The 23,785-nt window shown below is 45.1% G+C and overlaps 2 protein-coding genes across 2 annotated transcripts in view; one reads left to right on the top strand and one right to left on the bottom strand.

Annotated features, from left to right (window-relative positions):
• Positions 1-23,785, bottom strand: part of Trappc9 (trafficking protein particle complex subunit 9) — a 430,884-nt gene that overhangs the window by 162,683 nt on the left and 244,416 nt on the right. Inside the window, exon 18 of the mRNA XM_050145170.1 lies at positions 11,177-11,319. Within this exon, the coding sequence (XP_050001127.1) occupies positions 11,177-11,319 (143 nt within the window). The remainder of the gene's footprint in view (positions 1-11,176; positions 11,320-23,785) is intronic.
• On the top strand, positions 13,761-14,201 carry LOC126503461 (60S ribosomal protein L31-like). Its single transcript, XM_050145169.1, has one exon. The coding sequence runs from the start codon at positions 13,793-13,795 to the stop codon at positions 14,168-14,170; it is 378 nt and encodes a 125-aa protein (XP_050001126.1). The 5' UTR covers positions 13,761-13,792; the 3' UTR covers positions 14,171-14,201.

The following is a 23,785-nucleotide window of genomic DNA, read 5'->3' as shown; positions in this document are numbered from 1 at the left end:
TGTCACCAGCGGGTGTCTCGGCGGGAGACACAACAGGTATGGGCTTCGCTCGCTCACCACACGTCCTGTAGACATGGATTTAGGAAATGAGTCTGAATGGCTTCAAAAGGGGGCGAGACAGCTCTTTAAGTATAACATTCCCACGATTTTCAGCTGAGGACAGGCCAGGCTCAGCGATTCAGTGGCCCTTCCAGGGCAGGCACTAGGTTCAAAGTCTAGGATTCTTCCCGCTTTTCCTCCACTGGGTCAAGATGCCTTGCCACAGGGCAGTCGTCTGCTGTGTCCTCATCATATGCCAGGAGTTCTGGGGATTTACTTAAGCAGTGAAAACAGAGGAAAGGAATGGCCCAGGATACACGGTCAGAGACTAAGAGCAAGAGGGGAAGATAGTGTCAGCTTCTATACCTGTGCCATATGCCAGGCTCTGCCTTAAATACCTGACATTCAGCTTTCTTTCTTAACCCTCACAACAACCGTACCAGGAGCTGGGGTTTATAAACAAACATCACAGAGCTGGGAGTCAACATGAGTGAGGGCACCTCACTCCTACCTTGTCCCTCTTTTGCTATGCATGTTGAGAGAGGGGCATACATGCAACGTGCAAATGTTTGCTATGTGTTTGTACCTGTGAGCAGGTGTACATATATGTCTGCAGGGGCCCTCAGAGGCCTGAGGGTAATGCCAGGGATTTTCTTTGATTACTTTCTATCTTATTTTCCTTGAGGCAGAGTCTCCCATTCAAACCCAGGTCTTGCTGGTAAGGTTCAGCTAGTCTAGTCTTACTAGTCAGCTGGCTTCTGGGCTCTCCCATCTCTGTCTTCCAATGCTGGGATTGCAGATGGACCAACACACACACCCGTCATCTATGTGCATGCTGGGGTGCAAACCCTTGTCCTACTGCTTGCATGGCAAGTGCTTTCACTTCCTGCGGCATCTCTCAAACCTTTTAATGCCACTGTTGATGTCCCTGGACTCCATTGCCTTCTGCAGAATCCTCATGGCTCCTTGGTAAATGGGGCATCATGCAGTCACAAACAGTGACAGGCTAGGAATGTCTCCTCCCTGTATCTTAGCAGGGCAGAGTACTTTTTAATGTGCGCGCGCACGTGTGTGTGTGTGTGTGTGTGTGTGTGTGTGTGTGTGTGTGAGTTATACATGAAGGTCAGGAAAACAATTGAAGGAGTTGCTTTTCTCCTATGGGAGTCTGGGTGTAGAATTTACGTTGTCAAGCTTGGTGCTCTGTGCCCTTATCCACTGAGCCATCTCGCCAACTGAGAACAGAATATTTTGTAACTCAGTCACATCACAGGAGCAACAACTGTCGCCTCCTCCTGTATCTTGCCTAGTGCCCTCAGGACTCTGGGCTCTGGCCTTCCACTGCACTGCTTTCTCCAAATTCACAGAAGCCATTGCTATTCCTACTATTCGGACAGACAGTTTCATGGCCCAGATTTCCCCATCAGTTCACATCGGGCTGCTCTTCTTTCTCTGCCATGCATGTCCCATGTCCCCTCAGCATTACTTATCAATGATCCCACCGAGTATTGCCTTTATTGGGCGGGCATTATGCCGGGTACAGCCAGCATACCTGTTGGTCAGGGTGCATGACCTCAGATAGCTAACACTAAGATAGGAAGATGGGCCATCAGCTAAGGCAGGTGACATCCTATGGAAGTTCCCAGGGCCAGCTGTGCATAGTATATCTTATAGGACTAGGCCTCCCTTTTCCCAAAGAGCATGACACACAAAAAAGAAACAAGGACTTCCAATGTTCATTTATCGATTTTGCACCAGGTACCATAATTAAATCTTCACAAGTCATGTGATTTCATGACCATATAAGATCAATGCTATCATCTTTTGAAGATGAAATACAGATTTACTTCCAAATCCTAGTACTAAAATTCTAAAGTCTTACAAAATTTAAAATGAATCTTCAATTTGGAAAAGCACTAGCCTCATAAAGGTCTCTTTTGAAATGGCCTTAATGCCATATCTGTGGGCATGGGACCTCTGGGGAGCTGAGCGGCCCCTCCCCAACAGAACCCTTTTAAATGGCAGAGGACAGGTGCACCGGTGTCTTTAGAAGGATGGTTTCTGTTCACACAAAATACCTATGCACCCTGCACCTGGCTCTGAGGACGGCACTTTCTACATAGCTCCAAATAGGGATGTCCAAGATTGGATCATTTACTGTGACCATCTAGAAAGAAATTGTGCCTCGGGAGAGAGGGAATCACAGCTGTTAGAGACAGTGCAGCCTAATCCTTTTCAAACTAGTCCCTAAGAACACTATCAGGCATCTTGGTGTAAAATGTGAATCTCAAAGGTGGGGTGAGGAAGGAGAGAGACAGGGAGGTAGGGGAGAGAGGGAGGGAAGAGGTATATTCTGCCTCTCATCTTTACTGTTTTATGGCATTTAGGGAAAATGGTCCACTCGTCAAAGATTTGATTCTCTTCTCTCCCTGGTGAGATAGATAGAGCAGACATGGTTTCTCAGTAAGGGACAGACAGACCAACCACAGATAGAAACTGCAACCTCTCGTGAAGACATGTGCACAGCAGAAGGAATCAGAGCTAGGTCTCTGGACGCCTGGCTCACACAAACATGGCCCATAGCCACAGTATGGTGTTGAGAGGCGCATGAAGACCCAAGCCTTCGTGTGTCGATGTGTATAACACATACAGAGCCATTGCACACTCCAGGGTGTGATGCCCACCTCCAAAGACATTCTGGCATAAGAACAGGATGCTGGACATAACATACCCAAAATAAAGGACATTTCTCTTTCCCTTTTCCTTCCCAGAAAATGGTTGCTTCAGAGGGGCTGTGGAGATGACCCTGAGGGAAAGAGTGCTTGGTGCACATGCGTGACAACCTGAGCTTGGATGTTTGGATTCCCTAGAACTCATGGAAAAATTAAAAGAAAAAAAAATCTGGGCATGGCAATATTTACCTATAACCTCAGTGCTGGGGGGCAGAGGCAGAAACAGGAGGATTGGCTCACTGGGGCTTACTGGTTGCCAGCCTCATGTCAAGTTTAGTGAGAGACCCCATCTCAAGGGGACAGGGTAGAGTGTGAAAGAGCGAGTACCTGACATCCTCTTCTGACCACCAGACACACACACTCATGTCTGCATATATGCATGCACATACAACATATACACTCACACACACACACACACACACACACACACACACACACAAAAACTATAGAGATGGCAGGGACAGAAACCCTGGCAATTCTGGGAGCAAATGACCCACGCACATTTGCAGCTGGGCTTTACAATACAATTGGCTTATGCCACAGTGATTTTTTGTGTGACATATCTGGCTTCTGTTTACACTAAAATCAGTCTAAACCTCCATGAAAGTTCTTACAAGCAGGTGGTCATTCAGCTGTTCAGACTGTAGTGGCTTTGAAGTATGAAAACCTAGATTCAACTGTCACCAGCAAGCTACAGGAGCCGGAGAAAAACATCCAACACCCGCCCGGCCTCATCTGTAGTCCAAGTGTGTTGAGAGGGGCCTGACTTTAAAAGTGAGATGTGGAGAACTAGAGCACCACAGGATTCTGACAGAACAATCTTCACCTGTGAGCAAAGAGCAAGCAACGAATTCCTAACACGCCGCAGCACGCCACTTCAATAAACCGCTAATGCTGAGTGCCCAGATGCATGTCGATTCTGCTGCAGTCGCAAAGGAAAATAGAACTTCAGCTTGGCTCCCATTCTGCCAGCCTTAAAACCTAGAGGGAGTCCATCAATGCTTCCGCGCTTCCCAGGGTCCTCCAGTGGGTTGGCCCAGCGTTGAACACTGCAACATCCCATCTCTCATGATTAACTTTCCAGACATCGCCCATAAAAATTAAGGGCCCTCTTTGGTTGCTCACATAGTTTTATATCTGACCATTAAATGTTTTAAAATCAAGGAACAACTTATATGAGATGAGAGACAAAGATGTAAAAGACTGATGAGTCCTTACACTATCTGAACCTCGGGACAGGAACCTACTAGACACACAATAATTCACTGAGGTAGAAGGACACTGGGGATTCTGGGGTAACAGACAAAGACAGTCTGCCTAGAGTTGAGGTCCTCTCTGGGAGAGGGAGCATCAGAGGCAAAGCCCAGGAAAAGCAAGGTAAGAATAGACCCTCATACCTTCCCAGCCCACTTCCTCCTACCCGCCTCAGCCCACAGTCAGCCACTGTGCAAGGCTCTGTGACCGCAGAGAGGGTGACACTGTCTGGAACTCTGTGCATCGTGTTCCAGAAGCTCCTTTTGTTTCTGAGCAGTGTCCCCCTGTGGGACTGCATCAAAGACGGCTCACCCATTCTCCTGCTCACAGGCATTCCGAGTCATTTCCACACTGGAGTTATAGAAAGCAACGCTGTTATATAAATTCTTACATGAGAATTTTTTTGGTAGATACAGTTTTTTTTTTTTTTAGTCCTCTAAAATAAACATGCAGAAATGAAACTGGCATCTCGCTGGGTAGGTATGTGTTTCAAAGCTCCCCGAAGAGCTGCTGGTCAACGTGAATGCCCACAAAATGCCCACAAATGTCAGTTCAACCCCAGCTTCACCAACACTGATTACCGATGTTAGCCATTCTGGGAGGTATACAGTTGTGCCTGATAATAGGTTTATTTTGTGTCCCTCTAGCAATAACACAGAACATGTTTCAGGTGACTAGGGTCCATTAAAAAAAAAAATACCTGTTCAAATGTTGCCGTATATTTTATGGTATGACTTTTTTTTTTGGTGAGTGTAATTTTTTGTGATTTATTTATTTAGAAACAGAACTCAGGCATGCAACATGCCAGAGCATATACATGGAGGTCAGGGCACAGCTCTCAGGAGGATGTCTGGCCTTCTACCTTGTTGACGCAGTCTCTCTCCACAGTTCTGCTGCTGCGCTCTTTTCTCCAGGCTACCTAACCTGAAAGCTTCCACCTCAACACAGGAGGGCTGAAATCACAGTGTGAGTCACAGCATCCAGCAACTTACTTGGCCCCCGAGGATTAAATTTAGGCACTTTGGCATCCATAGTATAAGGTTTTACCCATTGCACCACCTGGTTAGCTTGAGCATAAGGTTTCAATTTTCACAAAATTAATTATTTATCAACATTTTATTTTATAATTAGCAATTTCTGAATGGATCTAAGAAATCTCCCAAGTCAGGAAGCAGCCTTGCTACGTCTCCTCTGGGGAGAAAGAAAGGGCTTTGCAGTTCTCCATAAAATTGGCTTTGTAATCGGCTAAATCTATTTATGAATGGCCTACTTGAGTAGACTGATCTTAGTTCACATTGGCACCAACAACTCTCTCTCTCTCTCTCTCGTCTTTTCAAGACAGGATTTCTCTGTAGCTTTGAAGCCTATCCTGGAACTAGCTCTTGTAGAACAGGCTGGCCTTGAACTCAAAGAGATCCACCTGCCTCTGCTTCCCAAGTGCTGTAGTTAAAGGTGTGCGCCACCACCACCCGGCTCTCTCTCTTGGTTATTACATCTTTACATAAGTCTTAAAATCACATACCTAATTCCTCCAACTTTCTTCTTTTAGGTCAAGTAATGTTTCCTGCTCTGTTTAAAGATACTTTTCACAACAACTTGTTAGTTTCTGGTTTAAAATAACACTGTTAATAAATATTATCAGGATTTTAGCTGGGATTGCCTTGAGTGTATAGTCAATACAGAAGAAACTGGAATCTCAGCTCTTTTGAGTATCCAGCGAACATCATTCACCAGGTATTCATGTCCCTTCCCCGTGTCTCGACACCTTCTAGAAAGAGGTCACATTTTTACAACTTTATTCCTGTGAGTTGTGTTTTGGCTTTATTGAAACATTATTTTCAAATTTCCAGTTGTTGCTAATACACAGGAAGATAGCCAGCCATGTGTGCTGTGCAGTAGCAGACATGTGGATGACGACAGGTTTTTGGTTTTTGGGGTTTTTTTGTTTATTTGTTTGTTTGGTTGGTTGGTTTTTTACTATCGATTTCTAACATTTAGGTCTTTAACTATTTTTACTTTTTAAAATCTATTGCTCTGGGTAGGATTACAAGGAATATAACAGAGAGCTCACAGCAGACACGTTTGCCCGGCTCCTGATCATGGAGAAATTGCTCAGACTTGCCTGCAGCAACAGTAACCACACGCTCTCTACCCAGGAAAGTTTCTCATGCTGAGAAACTTTCAGAAACGCTAGTTCACAGAGTTCCCAGCTAAGTTCAGAGTAGAATTTTGTCCAAGGATGCCCTTCGCCAATTGTCAGGTTTCTTCCCTTTGTTTTATTAATGGGCTAAATTCCAATGGTAGATTTTTCACTGCTTAAACTAAATGCACTTTTAGGATAAACAGGAAATGTTAGTACACTATTATGCCTTACATATGGTTGAAATGGACTTGTATTTTGTTTTTCAAGTCAGCCTTTGAATACTTACGGCTGCTGGCCTTGAGTTTTCTCTTCCTGTGGTGTGATGTGGTGTTTCTGGGAAGCAGCAGCATGGTGAGGTTGGGGTCAGGAGGGACTCCTACCTGCCTGCTTTTTAAATGGGTTATATCATTCTATAGTTTTATTTATATAAGCATTAGTACATGGTAATTAAGAAAACATTAAAACCTTGGAGGATTTTGAAATCTCTAAGTTTATAATTTCTATGAATACATTAGGATAAACTTTTCTGTAAAATGTCATTATTTCAGGACTTGGTAAGATGCTAAATAATGTATTGTTTTTTAACATACTGAGAAATGATGTCAGCTTGAATAAATACAAATGATGTTTCTTACTCAATTTCATTTGGTATATAATCATGTGTCATGATCTACTAACATCAGAGGCAAAGAAAAACCCTTTGTAATCACTCAGCTCACAAATAGCAATTTCTCCTTGCTGTGGAATATCATTTTAACTGGGCAAAGATGTGTTACATTTCTTTATGCTGCAAAAGATTACTTCAACTGTGTACAGGCGTGTTACTTTAATTTCTGCTGAATTTGTTTAACAATGTAAGCATGCGTGTTTAATTATACAAAGGTATGTTGCATCTGTTTCACCTTGCCTGCCTAAGACACCTGATTGGTCTAATAAAAAGCTGAAAGGCCAATAGCTAGGCAGGAGAAAGGAGAGGTGGGGCTAGCAAGCAGAGAGAATAAATAGAATGAGAACTCTGGGCTCAAGAGAGAAGAAAGAATGAGAGAAGGAGGAGAGAACAAAGGAGATGCCAGGGAGCCAGTCACATAGTAAGAAGGAAAGAAAGACATATAAAATAAAGAAAGGTAAATAGCCCAGAGGCAAAATGTAGAGAAAGAAAAAATGGATAATTTAAGTTAGAAAAGCTGGCTAGAAATAAGCTAACCTAAGGCCAGGCATTTGTAAATCAGAATAAGTCTCCATATCTTTATTTGGGAGTTGGGTGGAGGCCCCCTACAAAAGAAAAAGCCTGATACCTCTTCTTCTGTCATTTTTCCGTTAGAACTTTTAGTCTTCCATACTTTGAACATTAACAGAAAATTATAGAAATAAATAATTAGAGGTAGGCTGCCCCAATACCCACCCTCATCTACCAGGCCCTATAAGCTACAAAGTTGCCTATCCTGCAACCTCTGGGGAACTCTAAAACACAGCCTGCTACAATACAGAGAGGACCAAGAGGGGAGTGACCAGCCACCCATCAGGACACCCCACTCTTTAGGTTCTCCATTGTGGGGCAAAACCCTGGGCCTCTCCCGAACCTGCCTCAGCTTCTCTAGCCAGCCAGCAGGAGAGTTTCCTGCAGAGAGGACCAAGAGAGGAACTCTAAAGCAAAAGCTGTGACTGCACAGAGTGGACCAAGAGAGTGACCAGGAGAGCAGGCAAGAGAGACCTCAGTGGTTCCCTGAGACATGGACATTGATTGACAGGACAGAACAGAACAGAACAAGAACAATTCCCAAAGACGCAGACAGCCACTGCAAGGATTGGACCAAGATGCAATGACACTGCTGGCCTCAATTGAAGAAAAAGATGAGTTAGGCATCAATGCAAGAATTCATCCAAAAATCTAAAAGGCAACATGGGCACACAAGAACCCAGTGGTCACACAACAGGAAGACTTGATCATCCTAACCCAAAAGAAGCAGAAGAAAACCATTTTTTAATGTACCTTGATAAAGCTTGCCTTCTTAAAAGCTTGAACTACTTCCTGAGGCGTCATCTGGGGCCACAGAATGCTTCTTCGTGGGAACTTTCTAATTGAGAGTGTCTATTCACAAGCTCTACTTCTTCTGGGTCAATTTTAGAACTTCGTCTGCTTTCCTCCCTCAAAACATTGATCCATTTTGCCCAAGTTGTTAAATGCACTGGGCTATGGCTCTCTACCGTATCCTCTTACATTTCCAAATATAGCGTATACAAAACCCACAGAAGGCCGCATCTTCCATTCCTTCTACTAGCAATGTGTGTTTTCTCTCTTTCCCCCTCATTGCCCTAGTTATGATTAATTTTATTATTAATCTTTTTGAAGTATCAGCTTTTGGTTCCATTGACTCTGCAAACTCTTTCACGCCCCATTTTACTGACATGCTTTCTTCTCTACAATTTCTTCTGGGAGTACTGAACTCTTGTGTGATGCAGAAGCCACTCCTCCAGCGATGCCAAGCCACTCATTTCTAATATAAGCATTCACTCTTCCATAAACACAATTAGGTGGAGCTGGTTAACAAAAATGACTAGGTTGGCTACGGTTTTCTTGTGGGTTTGTTTTATATACTTGTCATATTCAAACAGTCAGGTAGGTATACTATGGGGTTATCTGCTTCTCTCCTTTGCGTGCCAGTTTTATTTTGAAATTATGTTTTTATATGTATTTATATTTAGAACTATAATGAGAACTCAATTCTTCAATCATTACAAATTTCCCCATCTCTTTCTCTTGTAAGTCCAAATGTTTAATGTTAATAAGTTCATACCAACCTCCTATATATTAGGGTTTACATACACTGGGCATATTTGATGCATACAGTCAGTGTCTTGTCATATGGAGTCTGACAAGTTCTACTTTCAATGCAGTACAGAATCTGTCTGCACTGGGGCAATGTTGGACACAAACAAGTAAGTCTGTACTATCTACATCCTTTTCAGTCACTCATTCCTTGTTCTCCTCTTCCTCCCCACTCCCAGCCCAGAGGGAGCTCAGGTCTTTTCTATTTATTCACATATCTGATTTTCCACTGCTCTATCACTCCTGTGTGTACATCCACATTCCCATCCCATGCTAATTCAATGTAACAAGCTCCCAACAGGCTGGTGAAGATGAAGAAATTGCTCTGTCTGCCCCTTTTTCAAAGAAGCTGTAGGATGCACCTGGCATTTGGGGGTGCTGGCTGGAAACAAGGCAGAAGTGCTCCCAGGAATCAGACACACAATGTGTTAGAGAAAAACATGTATGAGGAAAGCATGGGACTCTCAGAGAAATACATATTCACTCACACACGCGCCCATGCATGCACATATGGAAATACACTTCTCTAGGGAAATCTACAGGAAGTCAAAGAGATCTCAAAGTCAAGCAGATGTTTTCCAAAGGATTACATAAAAGAAAGGTAGTTTAATAAAAAGAAAGGACACTTTTAGGGAAAAGATGCAGTTGAAGCCCCCAAGAGTGAACTGCCTTGACACAAGCTCAGGCTGTATAGGTGTGAGTGGCCACACTGGAAATCAGAACTCAGTAGGGACATGGGGAGAAGCGAGACTAGAGCCAACTGGTCAACCCCTATGGGGCTAAGGATACACAGTATCCAACATAATCTGGAGACAGTGAAATTCCATCCCAGGATTTTGAGATCAGTTAGAGATAATAGAAATGGAAGATCAGAAGTGAGCTCTTAAACCCAAGAACTGGAAAAAGAAATACACAGGCCAAAAGAAGAGAAGATGAAGGCTACAGGTTGGCAACAAAGACCCAAGTGGTGCTTCAGCCAACAGCCAATGCTTCCAAGTCTACTTCAACCTTAAGTTTCCATTTACAGCTACAGGGACCATGATATAGCAGCTACATATCAATGAGGCACAAAAGAGAATCCATGGCAACCTGTGCCACCTCTGAGAAGTCTTGATGCAGTGGCAGTGAGAGAAGAGAAGGGGCAGGAAAGGCAGATGCGATGCAGCAGAGTCACATGCGGAAGGCCTGGCACACCCTAATGCTGGCTGTCAGCATGCTGGCCAAATCTGCCTCGGGCAGGAACTTTAAAGCTTTATACAAATTCAAGTAGAAGCCACCTTGGCAGTGAGGACTGGGAAAGTGATAGGTGATGAAACGGGAAGCTAAACGGCCCAGATAAACCACTAATTCTTGCTGAAGCCATTCTCCAGTGGCCAGGGGTAAGTGAACTCGATCCGTTCAAATGGATTTTTCTGTCATCATTATGATGGACACCATACCTCTATTTTACCCTATAGAGTACATGAGAGGAATAAATAGCACAGGTCAGAGTGTTGTGAGGTCCAAAGATTAACAGGTGAGCATTAGTCATGGCTGCTGTTCTGCTCAGTTAAGCATACACATGCTGACCTGGTCCACCAGTCTGGTGGAGCTCAGTGGAAGTGGGTCCCCACACTCCAGGGGCAGCACATAGAAACTATCCCAAGGGCTCCTGGGAGGAATTGATGCCACTTCCACACTACAAGAATGAGATGAAGAACTGTCCCCTTCCACCTAAGAGAAAACCAATGGCCCTTCTCAATGTGACCCTGAAGTGGACAAACCCACCCTTCCCTTTCTCAGAAAGATCAGGCCTAGATGAGTTGGTGACAGAGAGGGCTACCTTGAAGGAAATGATTGTCTATGCAGAATGAGCTCACACTATAAAAGGTCCTTATGGCACTGGACAGTGAGTCCTGGGACAAAACCTTCATTGCACAAGCCGCAGGAGCATCACAGAGAGGAGTATCACAGAGAATAAGGCTGGGTTCCTCAGGGACTACCAAATATAAGCAAATCACTATGCACAGCCCCCATTGAAGAAGAGGCGGTCAGAGCAGAACAGAGCACCATAGAGATTGCCAGCACAGCATCCCTGCTGCCCACTGACATCAAGGACCACTGCCCTGCCAGAGGCATGGCTTTGCTGGGCAATGAGACAGGATAACCGTTATCATGAGACACACACCCTCCCAGCCTAGTTACCTGGTTGCCGGAAGTGTGCTGACTCTGGTGAAAAACACAGACGGCTCAACTTCCACATGCAGTCCCAGAGACAGGTTCCTGTAATACCCTTCCACGTGGCCTGGGCCTCCAGAGTACTTGAAGTTCAGGACGGCTTCCAGAGTCTAAAAAGTTAAGACAAATACCAAATCAGTACCCACAAGTAGATGAGGTTTCATGCTGGGAAGCAGGCTGCACCTAGGGAGAGTCTCAAGACCCTCACACGTGAGAGGATCAAACAACTACCCCAGTTCACACTGTGCATCCTGTGCTACCAAAAGTCTGAACAGTCCTCGGCGGTACATTCAGGTAGAAGGGGCTCCAATATGCATTCTGTTTAGGTACTGCATTTGACAGAGAAAATACACCGGGTGCACACCAGCAGATGGCTGGGAAGGGCAGCATCCATACAGAAGGTAGAAGGCGACTTCTACTCCCAGGCTGACAGTGACTGAGAGATCAGAGGGAAGCACAACAGAGGCCCTTCCAGAAAGACCAGGGCAGTGCCACCATGCCAGAAACGGGACGTGGGATGAAGATGTGGCAGGTGCCATCCAAATGGGCAAGAAGGCACCAGTACAAAGATGGTGGGTGACAAAAGTTCAGTAGGGCGCCAGTGGTCCACACTCTCCCCTCCTAGGCTCTTCCACACCTTCCCTACTGAGTGCACATAGGAAGGATGGCAGGAGAGTAGGAGGGTAGACCCTGGTTCCCTTGGTGACACAAGAACATAACACATTCGGCCACCATACAGGGGAGGAAAGACATTGAAACTCCAGCCCCAGTCCAGTCTGGCCATAGCTGACCATCCTTTCCTTTGAGATGAGATTTTGGTCTACTCAGGGCGAGCAGCCCAGACCAGGAACAGGGAGGCAGGAATGGGGGAAAGGTACCGGAACACTAACCAGGTACAAAGAGGCAGAGCTGAGTTCTTAGAAATGTTGAGTGAGGGCCCCCACCATTGTTTTGGAGTACAGTGCTGCTGCACCAGGGAGGAGACACATGCCCAGCATCTGCCATGGCATTGCACAATGGCACAGAACACGAGAAAAGGGTACCAAGATGCCACAGGAAGACCCAGATATGCTGGATCTACCTGGGACTGAAGAGGGCTGAGCATACGAGGCAAGTCCTACAGGACTGTGACCGCAGCCTCAAAGTCCTGCGGGACCCCTCGAGGAACAACTCTTAGCAGCCCCCACCCATGGCCCTGCACACAGGTAGAGAAATATTGAGGACAGGGGACATGCATTATAGAAAAGATGGCACCTTCTACATCCCATGTCTGTCTTCTACCCACCCCCACTCCCCCCACCCCGCTCAGTACAAGGTGACTCTGCAGGGATCTGTAGCCTGTGGGACATAGGGTAGCCATGGTAACAAGAAACCTTGGCCCAGTTAACTCCTGACTAAAATGATAGAGCCTTCCACAGCAGTGTTCTCAAACAGGTGTTGACAGCAGAGGCCCTTAGGGCAAATCCAGCCACCACCTGATTCTGCAGGTCTGCAAGCAGAGAACGTCACTGTATTTCTTACAGGGAATAAGTCAAAAAACAAAACAGAAACAGAGCAGGCTCTGCAATGGAGACTTCCTATGGCTGGCCAAGTCAGAAACATTTATTATACAATCTTTTCCACTCAGACTTTGCAGATATTATAGGCTGGAAAGATATTATATGGCTCATCAGCTGAGAGTCTGTGCTGTCTTCCAGAGGACCTGAGTTCTGCTCCCAGCACCCACATCTGGTGACTCACATCTGGCTGAGACTCCAGCTCCAGGGAATCCTGGGGATCCCGTGTGGGCTCCTTAGATACCTCCACTCACATGCGCAAACCCACACAGACACGCAGAATTATGAACAACAAACTTAGCAGATAGAACTGCCAGAGGAAAGCATGGAGGTGAATCTCCACACCTCTCAGACATAACCCAGGAGCACAGGAGGCAGACCAGAACACAATAGCATGGCGCCAGGGCCCCAGGAGGTGAACAATGGGATGCAAGGCCAATAACATCCCCTGACACATGTCCACACTGTGTCAAAGAAGACCAGAGAATGCCCCCAGCACACCTGGCCCTAACCACCATCCTGAAGCACTTTCCAGAAGCAGCAACAAAAACAGAAGTCGAGCAATGGTGCTGCTGTGCTGGAATCTCCGAACAGAGCTGAGGTACTAAAGTCAGGGCTCACTCTTCCCTAGCAAGTGTGAAAGGGAGTCATGTTTCCAAGAGGTTAAAGTGAGGTGCCTACCTTCGGCCCTTGTCTTAGGATTACTACTTCTGTGAAGAAACATCATGACCAGAGCAATGTGAGGAGGGAAAAAGTTTATGTGGCTTGCACTTCCACATCATAGTCCATCAGTGATGGAAGTCAAGACAGGAACTCAAACTGGGAAGGAACCTGGAGGCAGGCGTTGATGCAGAGGCCATGGAGGGTGCTGCTTACTGGATTGCTCTTCATGGTCTGCTCAGCCGGCTGTCTATAGAGCCCTGGACCACCTGCCCAGGGGTGGACCCACCCACAATGGACTGGCCCCTCTCACATTCGATCTCTAATTAAGAAAAAATGCCTTGCTTTCCAGCTTGGGCCCGGCAGAATGGCTCCCGCAAAGAAGGGTGGAGAGAAGAAGAAGGGCCGTTCTGCCATCAACGAGGTGGTGACCCGAGAATACACCATCAACATTCACAAGCGCATCCATGGCGTGGGCTTTAAGAAGCGTGCTCCTAGGGCACTCAAAGAAATCCAGAAATTTGCCATGAAGGAGATGGGGACTCCAGATGTGAGGATTGATACCAGGCTCAATAAAGCCGCCTGGGCCAAAGGAATAAGAGATGTTCCATATCCTATCCGGGTACGTTTGTCCAGAAAACGTAATGAGGATGAGGACTCACCAAACAAACTCTACACATTGGTAACTTACGTGCCTGTTACCACATTCAAAAATCTACAGACAGTCAATGTGGATGAGAACTAACCTACTGAATCTCAAATAAAGTTGGAGAACAGCCAAAAAAAAAAAAAAAGAAAAAGAAAAAGAAAAAATGCCTTACAGGCATATCTATAGCCATTTTATTGAGGCATTTTCTCAGTGGAGGCTCCCTCCTCTCCAGTGACTCTAGCTCCTGTCAAGTTGAAAAAAAAAATTAACCAGTACAGCCCTCGTCCCTCAGATTCCACGGTTACCCGGCAAGGTGTGTCTGGCCTGCACTGACTGCTTCTGCTGACCTATTTAGTTGCAATGAGGAGGCAGCCATAGCTACTGGGCTTTTTAAAAATCAAAGGGAACTTTGGGAGCTCAGCCCAGTGTTCTGCTGTGGACCTCTGCATCTGCTTCCATGAGTTACTGGATGAAGGTACATTTAAGATAATCATAACTCTGACTACAGGGCAAGGCCAGTTAAGGTGTCCTTTCTACTATTGCTTAGGATCTTAGTTGGGGTCATCCTTGTGGATTCCTAGGAATGTCTTCAGTGTCAGGTTTCTTGCAAGCCCCATAATGGTTAATCAAGACAGCTCTTTCCTTGCTCTCCCTCTCTGTCCTTTTCCCATCTCAAACATCCCATTCCCTCTTTCTGGCCACCCACGGCAACCCACACCTCTTCTTTACTAACAAAGTACTTGGTCAAACAGGTGTTTTTCTAAATTTCACACTCATACTTGAGACTCACTGAAGCCCCAGCTTCTCTTTCTGCTCCCATTAGCTCGAAGCAGAGACCCATCAACTCTAAAGAGCTACTGGTTTCTTGCAAACATGTCCTAGAGCCTGTGAAATCACACAAGATTCCTTTTGTCAATTCTGAGTATCATTGAGTCTAGGTAGCTAATGAAATCTCCCAGCTATCCTTTGAGTACAAGGATCTGGGCTTGGTTGAGGTGAAGGTGGCCTTTGACCTCAGGAAGCACAGTTAGTGGAGAGTGCATGGACATAGGAACAAATCTGCACATGACATGAGTCAAGCTATCAACCAGCAGGAAGGTGGATCCTTGTTTCAACCACAGGCACAGTGTTCAAGGAAACAGAGAGTCTCTGGAGGCCTTGAAAAACAAGGGTCATGACACACAAGCCCAACTTTAAAACCTCCTCCAGAGAGGACTGTAGGAGAGAAATCACCCAGGGGTGAACAAAAGGTGCAAAGGAAGATAACTATCAACTCCAGGGACCAAGAAAGAAATAGCCAATACTCTGATTTTCTTGGAATTGGCTGTTTCTTTACTCTGCAGAGAACCAAAGAAAAGATATAATTAATGGGGGGGGACCATTTAAGTTATAAAAGTCAAGCACAGAAAGGGTTTGGTGAAACTGAGTATTGCTGCCTTCCCTCCTAATGATTAAAAGGAGAAAAAGAGAAATAAAAAGCAGCTTTGGCCTGGTGAAATTAGAATATTTTAATGAAACCATAAAGCGGGCTGACAGGCAAAAGACACAGGATGTACAAAGCCAAGGGAAGGCAGCACTGAGCTGTCCTTGTGGACAACATATGATCCATATGAGGACAGAGCACCGTCTCAGTCCTCAGTTTGAGAGAAGTCTTACAGAAGGCTGCAATGAGCAAGGGACTAAAAAAGAATTATTTGTTTTCGAAGCACAGTACAACTGAGTTTTCAGGCTAATATAAGGATCTCTAAATGGCAACTTTTTATTGAGCACCTGTATATGTAAAACACTAAATTGAGTGGTCTGTGCTCAGCTCCTATAGTGGGGAAGGTGCTGTCTACAGAGGCAGGTGTCTTAGCTTCCTCCTCTGCTGCTGTGACAAGACACCCTGACCAAGGCAACTTGAAGGAGGAATAGCTTGGCTCACAACTCCATGTCACAGTCCATCACTAAGGGCATCAAAGCAGCAGGAACTTGAAGCTGCTAGTCACATCCACAATCAAGAGGAGAGCTGCTGTGGGACAACAGTCTTGTACCCTGTAAAGATTTGTTACTTGTATTTTCATAAAACGCTGATTGGCCCATAGCCAGGCAGGAAGTATAGGCAGGGCAACCAAAACATGAGAATTCTGGAAAGAGGATAGGCTCAGTCTGCAGTCATCATCCAGACATAGAGGAAGCAAGATGAGACTTTCTCGCCGATAAAAGGTACCAAGCCACGTGGCTAACACAGACAAGAGTTATGGGCTAATATAAGTTATAAGAGTTAATAAAAAACCTGAGCTAATAGGCCAACCAGTTTATAATTAATGTAGACCTCTATGTGTTTTTTTGGGATTAAAAGGCTGCAGGATTGGGCAGGACAAAAACCTCTGTCAACAGAGGATGAATAGAAGATACATGTATGCTCTGATCAGCTCACTTTCTCCAGTCTTAGAGTTCAGAATCCCCTGCTCAGGGAATGGTGCCACCCACAGTGGATGAAGTCTTTACACATCAATTGAGATAATTCTCCACAGGCACACTTTACAGGCCAACCCAATTGAGAAAACCTCTCATTGAGACTCTCTGGCCAAATGATTCTAGATGGTTCAAGCTGACAATTAAAACTAGCCATCACAGCAAGGTTCTGTGTAGTTAGAGGTTCTGCATAGAATGGCCCAAAGATTCAACACAGAGCTATCTAACTAGTCATTCTACCCACCCCCTTGCCCCACCATTCAAGGAAATCACTCATAAGAATATTCATTCACCCATCTACCATTCACTTGTTGACATGGACAGATGTCCACTATGGGCAGAAGCCATGACAGTAAGGAAGGTAGGTGACACACTGTTGCCCTGAAGATACTCAAGTTAGTAATTGAGCCCACACACAACTGAGACAAGCTGTTACCTGCACTGCTAAAGCTAAGTGTCGCAGTGTATGAAACCTCTGGTGGCCAAGAACAAGATGCAAAGGAACAAGAGGTTAAAAAAGAAGACAAAAAAATCTAAAATTAAAAATCAATAATCCCACCCCAGTCTCCCCCTCCAAAACAACAACAACAAGAGAATCAACTGCAACTTCTTAAAACTATCAAGAAAGGTAACATCCTTCTCAGGCTAGTCAAGGAAAAAGGAAGCAAAATTCCAATGTCAATAATAAAAGTGAGCCTCAGATCCCACAGAGGGCAAAGGGATTGAAAGGAAGACGAACTCTGGGCCAACACTGACAGTAATTTATGCCCAGTGAGCACTCCTTCCCAAACAGAATCAAAGAGAAGTAGAACTTCATGATGATCAGGGGCTGAGCTCACATGAAAAGCATCTCCTAAAAGAAGCCTGATATGCAGCTGTTCACCCAGAACATTCTATCAAACATCAGGCTTAGAAAAATGTCGCTTTCATACATGTTTGAGAAAAAAAGGATGGAGAAGGCCAGCAGGGTGAATCAGTAGGTGAACACATTTGATATCAAAGTTTGACAACCTGAGTTTGATCCATAAAGTTCATAGAAGAAGAGAACTAACTCCTTTAAGTTGTCCTTTGACATTCACCTGCATGCTGTAGCACATGCACACACATTCATTCACACACACACACACACACACACTCACACACACACACTTTGTAAAACGGTCCCAATTTTTATCAGAGCAGTATTACTCAAATGTTGAAGCTAGAGAGTTTATAAGAAAACCACTTTAAGGCTAGTATTTTTCATAAATTTAACTGTAAAAGTTCCTAACAAAGTACTAATGAATCAACATTTAAATTATATAAAATGAATCATACATCATGACCACATGAGTCTCATCTCAGCAACACAAGGATGGCTTAATCGTTGAGCATCACTGTAGTTAATTTGTCAACAGAAAGGAAAAGTATGCCACACGATCAACAGCAAAAGCAGATGCAATATTCAAAACCCATTTACACTTTTTAAAACTTGGAGCAAATAACACATGGAAAAGTATATTTTATAAAATGTACCACTAAAACCTCAATGAAAAGGCAGACTTAATGGTAAGTAGCTAAATATTTCCACCAAAAATTTAGACATAATTACATAATATGTAAATTCAATGTCAAGAAATTAAAGGTGTCTATGGAAAGGGATAAAACAGTTCAGAGACATCATCCTGTTTAAAAAAAATCTTAAGAAATCTATTAAAATGCTCACATACTGTGGAGAGTATTATAAAATTAGCACAACTGCTTTGAGAAATAATTAAGTAATTTCTTGTAAACTTAAATCTGTAATCCCTATATTATGATTGAGTAACAAATTCACACCAAGAAAAATAAAACGTCTATCCACATGAAGATGGGTATAAATATGTCTGGAGAAGTGATTGACAGCAACTTGAAACTGGAAATAATCAGTGTCCAGTAAGGAATGGGTGGATGGTTAGTCAGTTTTGTTGTGTGCCTGTAAAAATGAATGCTTGCCTCCCCCACCCCGTGAAATGGAACAGGGAGTGGTGTCAGGAGCATGGGGGACTCTTGAGATGGTTATTCTGAGAGCAGTTGACCCAAGAGCACACTGGACACTAGAAAGGTCAATCTTTAGTCTCAGTAAGGAGATCAGAGTTGTTTGGGACTGGAAACAGGAGAAGACTTAGCTGTAAAGGAGTCAGGGACACTTTCGGGGGTCATGGGGTGTTCCACATCCCAGTGGTGGGGATGGCCATCTAGGTCACACATTTGCCAAAACCCGTGAGGCTTCAGTGTCTGAGGCTGCACTGAAAAGGATGTAAGACGTGCCCAATCAACCAGACTTTGGACACCAGTGTTATTATTGAGAGGCACACAATCATGTGTAAACATTTAAACAATGCTTAATGCTGGACACATAGGTGTGGGACCATCGTGGAATCTGTAGGAGTCTTAGGTGGGGCCTCGCAATTCCAGGTTGCATATCAAAGAATGGAGAGAGAGCCTGTGACTGACAGTAATTAAAACTGCATATAACCTTGGAAAAGGCCTTTCGCTTCTCTAGTTCAATATCCTTGCTCAGAATCTGAGTGTTCTGACAGATATTGCCCTAGATTTTGATCAGCTCTTATCAGAACTGTTACTGTTCATTTTGTATTACTAATCTAATGTTCCACAGCCTCTAATATAACTGAAGCTATTATGGGAGGGAAAAAAAACAACCACCCTCGACACATCCCAGCCTATTTAAAAGTATAAGCAGGTCTCTAATTTCTCAAGACCTCAATTGAACCTGTCACCGCAGATTCGTTTTGTGATATGGCAAAAGAGCAACAGCTGGGATGCAGTCCACTTCGGGAGCCAAACGCCCAGGATCAGCCACCGTCTGGGGCTCGTTCCTGCCACCAGACCAGCACAGTAGTCCATCGGGGGTCGGGGAAACCTACCAATGAAAGTCATACTATTACTTCATAGTTAATTAGCACTTTTAGCCAAAATCTCTCTTCGGTGTTAATTATGCCTTAAAGATACCACGCAGCTACAAATGAAATGGCGCAGCCACGATAATGGAGGGGTTGGTTTGAGCAACGGCAGCCTTCAGCACAGTCCAGTTCAGGAGACCCGGAGGACCTGTGCTGGTCGAGAAGTAGAATCTGGAGTAGAGAAAGGGGTGGGGAAGAGGCCAGGGGCGATCAGCAACCCAAGGGAGTATTTTAGTGCTGGTGCCAAGGAAAGAAGCCGGCTAGAGGCTGGAGGACCAGATGAGTCCTCAGCCAACATGTCTGTGTGGTGAGCAGCAAAGATTATAAGGTAATACAGGAGCAGACGCCCTGTAGACCACAGTAGAGTGGAGAGCAGCACCAGGGCCTTTTCTTTCTCTAAACCAAGACTGGGGTGTGGCTCAGTGGTACAGCATTTACCTGCCAATCAGAGGCCCCAGTTACAATCCTAGAATGAAATAATAAAATATAAAATCACCCCAAAAGTGTGATTATTTTTTTTTTCGAGACAGAGTTTCTCTGTGGCTTTGGAGCCTGTCCTGGAACTTGCTCTGTAGACCAGGCTGATCTCGAACTCACAGAGATCCGCCTGCCTCTGCCTCCTGAGTGCTGGGATTAAAGGCGTGCACCACCATTTTTGAGAAATTTTTTTGCCCAAAGTTTGACAGTGTGACAATTAGAACACCCTCAACTTTAAATGACATTTCTCTTGTTATGAAAATTGAGCATCTTTTTGTATACTTGGGCCATTATTGTGTCTTTCTGTGAATTATTCATTCATGTCCTCCCAGCATTTCCCTTGACCTGTTTCTTCCTTCCAGGCTCCTAGCCCATTCTGTTATATTAAGTATATCCTTTGTGTCATTGTCACTGGATAAACTCGGTTTGCTGCCTCAGTTCTAACACCCTTACCTTTGAAATTATCTTTATTTTATTCCTCTTATATTGACTAGGACCAGCATATCAACAGATGAGAATAACAACTCCAAAAGTAGACCCAAACTATCGCAGGTAATTGGTTTTGACCAAGGGCAAAGATGATCCAATGATCAAGTTAGTTTTTGGATGAAGACAAAGGACAGACACCTGGACAACGGCTAAAAGATAAACAACTCAGGTCTCATCACCCACAAGAGTTTCTCTCTCCACACTGAGCCCTGTGTTTGAATTCTGGGGATTTTTTTTGTTTGTTATTGTTGTTCAGTTTTGTTTTGTTTTTCAAGACAGGGATTTTCTATATAGCTTTGGTTGTCCTCACTCGTGGGCTGGCCTTGAACTCAGAGATCCACCTGCCTCTGTCTCCTAAGCGCTGGGATAAAAAGCAAGTGTTGTTACCACTCAGCAGGAATGTATTTTTTAAAAAGAGGGGAGAAGTTGGGGTGGGGGAGATAGTGCCAGGCAGTACCCACAGTCCCTGCACTCAGGAGGTAGAGGCAGAGGTGCGAGTTTTCTAACAGGCAGGGTGAATCTCCTGTATGAGGCCATCTGGGGTGAAAGTAGAAGGAAAGATAAAGATGCCAGCCCTGCAGGACCTAGAAGAATGTCCCAGACACAGGAAATTGCGGAGAGACGGTGTTAGAGGTGGGGGATAAGCCCTGTGCGGTGACAGAGTAGCCACAGGAGCAGGGCAAACAGATGGGGCTGAGCCGCTGCCCCTAGTGGATAGAAAGCCCAGGTGGTATCTGTGGAGGCAGAGAACATTGTGACATAGGAGCAGGAGGTGACACAGAACGAGGAGAATGAGAGGATGCAAGCTGGAGAACTATTCTCAGGAGGCTGGCAATGGGCATGAACATCAAAAGTCTGGCTCTGCGGACATGTGAAAGTGGTATTAGAACTGAGAAACCAGACAACCGGAAAACCAGAAACTGAGTGGAAAGGAACACAGAGGCTTGAGTTTCTTCGAGATTTTAATGGCAAACCCAGAAACAAAGGATGGAAAGAAGAGACGGATAGGTTATAGAGGACCTGATACTTAGGACCGGGACATTATCAAGTTTGAAAAGCCCACAGGCATGTGGTGAAGACAGTATGATACATGAGCTATGGATGGACAAAGAGAAGTCAAGGCAAGAGAACCAGGAACCAGGCAGAGACAGCTGCATAGCCTAGGGGACACAAGGCAGCAGGCTCTGTTCCCAACCGACTCCTGGCCCTTTAGAGACACTGCATCATATTCCCCGAAACAGACCACAGGGACAAGTCGCTCATTGTATGCTGTTGAGTGCTCCTGCTAACCACGAAGCGTTTGCCATGTTGGGTAATCCACAGTTTTACAACGCACATCTGGGGCAACAGAGACTAAGAGCAGACTCCACCGCCCAGCTCAGAGCTGGCCGTCACTGCCTGCCCAGCTGCCTGGTGAGAGATGTGATAGGCAGCTTCCTCATCTGGGTATCAGGAAGATAAGGCAGCTGGTGTTAGAAACGCACCTAGAGCTGTGCCCGGCACTGGGAAGACTGCTCTAAATGCTAGCTAATATTGCTATTACTGGGTCGGTGTTGGACAGAGAGAAGGGCAATCAGGTGCTGGCACCAAAGGATCATAAATAGAATTAACAGCTGCCTCCTACATTAAAAATCGCTGGCCCCAGGCACCCAGATATGGATAAGACTTTATCATAGCTGTCCTTAGCCCTGCCCAATCCCTGCCTATTTGCCCTGGTCTTAGGTATCAGCACAGACACATATACGTGTGTGCCTTTAGCAAGTGCTAAAGCTGCTAAGGCTATCCTACTTCATGTCCCCTGCTCAGTGCAGCCATCAAGATCTGACTTGGTCCAAAAGCACAAGGCTGCTCCCCTCTAAAGCTTCTCCGCAGAGCTCCCTGCCCTGGCTCCCTGTCTTTTGTGCCACTGTTGCTCTGCATCACTCCCTCCTGCTCAAGCAGGTTGATAAGGAAGGAGATAATAATGCCATGGGGGCAGTGACATCAGAATGGGAAGGTGGACTCATCACAATGTCCAGCACAGGAAGGGGCTATGTCAGTGTTAGCTCTACATGCTTGTGATGGGTCATGCGGATTGTCACCTCAATAGACTCTAGAATCACTGAAGAACAAGACTGAAGATGCCTGTGAGAGATTATCTAGATTAGGCTAATGATGTGGGATTTCCCCTCTGTATGCTGTGATTACCATAAATGAATTTAAAATAAAAAACTAGCTGGGCCTGATAGAGTAGAACAGAGGTAGGTGTAGGGGGAAACTAAACTGGATGCTGGGAGAAAGATGGGCAGAGTCAGAGAGAGGCCATATAGCCCCACTGGAAAACGCCAGAACTTTACCTGGTAAGCCACAGCCACATGGCAATACACAGATTAATAGAGATGGGTTAAATTAAGATGTAAGAGTTAGCCAATACGAAGCTAGAGCTAATGGGCCAAGTAGTGATTTAAATAATATAGTTTCTGTGTGATTATTTCGGGGCTGAGCAGCTGGGAACCAACAAGTGGGCTCCTTTCAACAGGCTAACTGTATTGAAAGACACCCACCACAATACAGGTGACATCATCCCATGGGGGAGCTTAGATTGAGTTAAGGGAAAAGTTGAGCTGAGCACCAGAAAGAATGAATGCCTTGCTCCCTTCTTTCTGGTAGATGCAGTGTGACCAGCTGCCTCAAAATCCTGCTGCTAAGCTTCTTCCCAGGGAAGACTGTAGCCCAAAACATAGTAAAAACAAACCCTGCCTTTAGTGTCTTCTTAACGGGTGTTTTATTACAACATGAGATGGTAACTAATGCAGGGCTCCTTCGCTCACCTCCAAGAGCAGGGATGACATGTCCCTCTGCAACTTAGAGCAGGTGCTGATGCTCCTTTAGGCTTGAGAGCAAGAGTGGGCTTCTAGAAGTCCTCACTGCAGAGGAGGCTAGGAAAGCATCACAGTAGCATCTCCCTCATCTCAGGGTCAGTAAGAGCCAACATGGCTTCCCTAGTAAAAACCAAACAGCACAGAGTGTATGTGCATGGACATGTGACCCCTGTCACTTCTCTCCAAAGGACAATTAGACACACTGAAGCAAGGTACACATAATTGATTTAAGAGAGGCAGCCTGTCCTCATTGGACAGCCCTCAGGGTAAGCACAGCAGTGTCAGGGTTGGGTAAGAATAAAGCATTGTGGAAAGATAAGAGAATAATTTGTCCTCCTTGACAGGATCCAGGATGTGCCTAAAGGTTCTCACTTTCAGGGCCAGGTGAGGAGCATCCTCTTCAGAGGCACACAGCAGGCTGCACTCTCTCCATAGAACCCACATTCCTGCTTCTGGGAGATTCTGTCATTCATTCATATATATAT

Source organism: Alexandromys fortis, unplaced genomic scaffold (assembly GCF_014885135.2).
Source record: "Alexandromys fortis isolate MF-2015 unplaced genomic scaffold, M_Fortis_MF-2015_v1.1 scaffold_2_1_26212458, whole genome shotgun sequence".
NCBI lineage: Eukaryota > Metazoa > Chordata > Mammalia > Rodentia > Cricetidae > Alexandromys > Alexandromys fortis.
This window is presented reverse-complemented; position numbering and strand designations above follow the sequence as displayed.

Bases quoted from the DNA above. Each gene is read 5' to 3' on its own strand.
- LOC126503461 (XM_050145169.1), top strand. From the start codon at position 13,793: ATGGCTCCCGCAAAGAAGGGTGGAGAGAAGAAGAAGGGCCGTTCTGCC.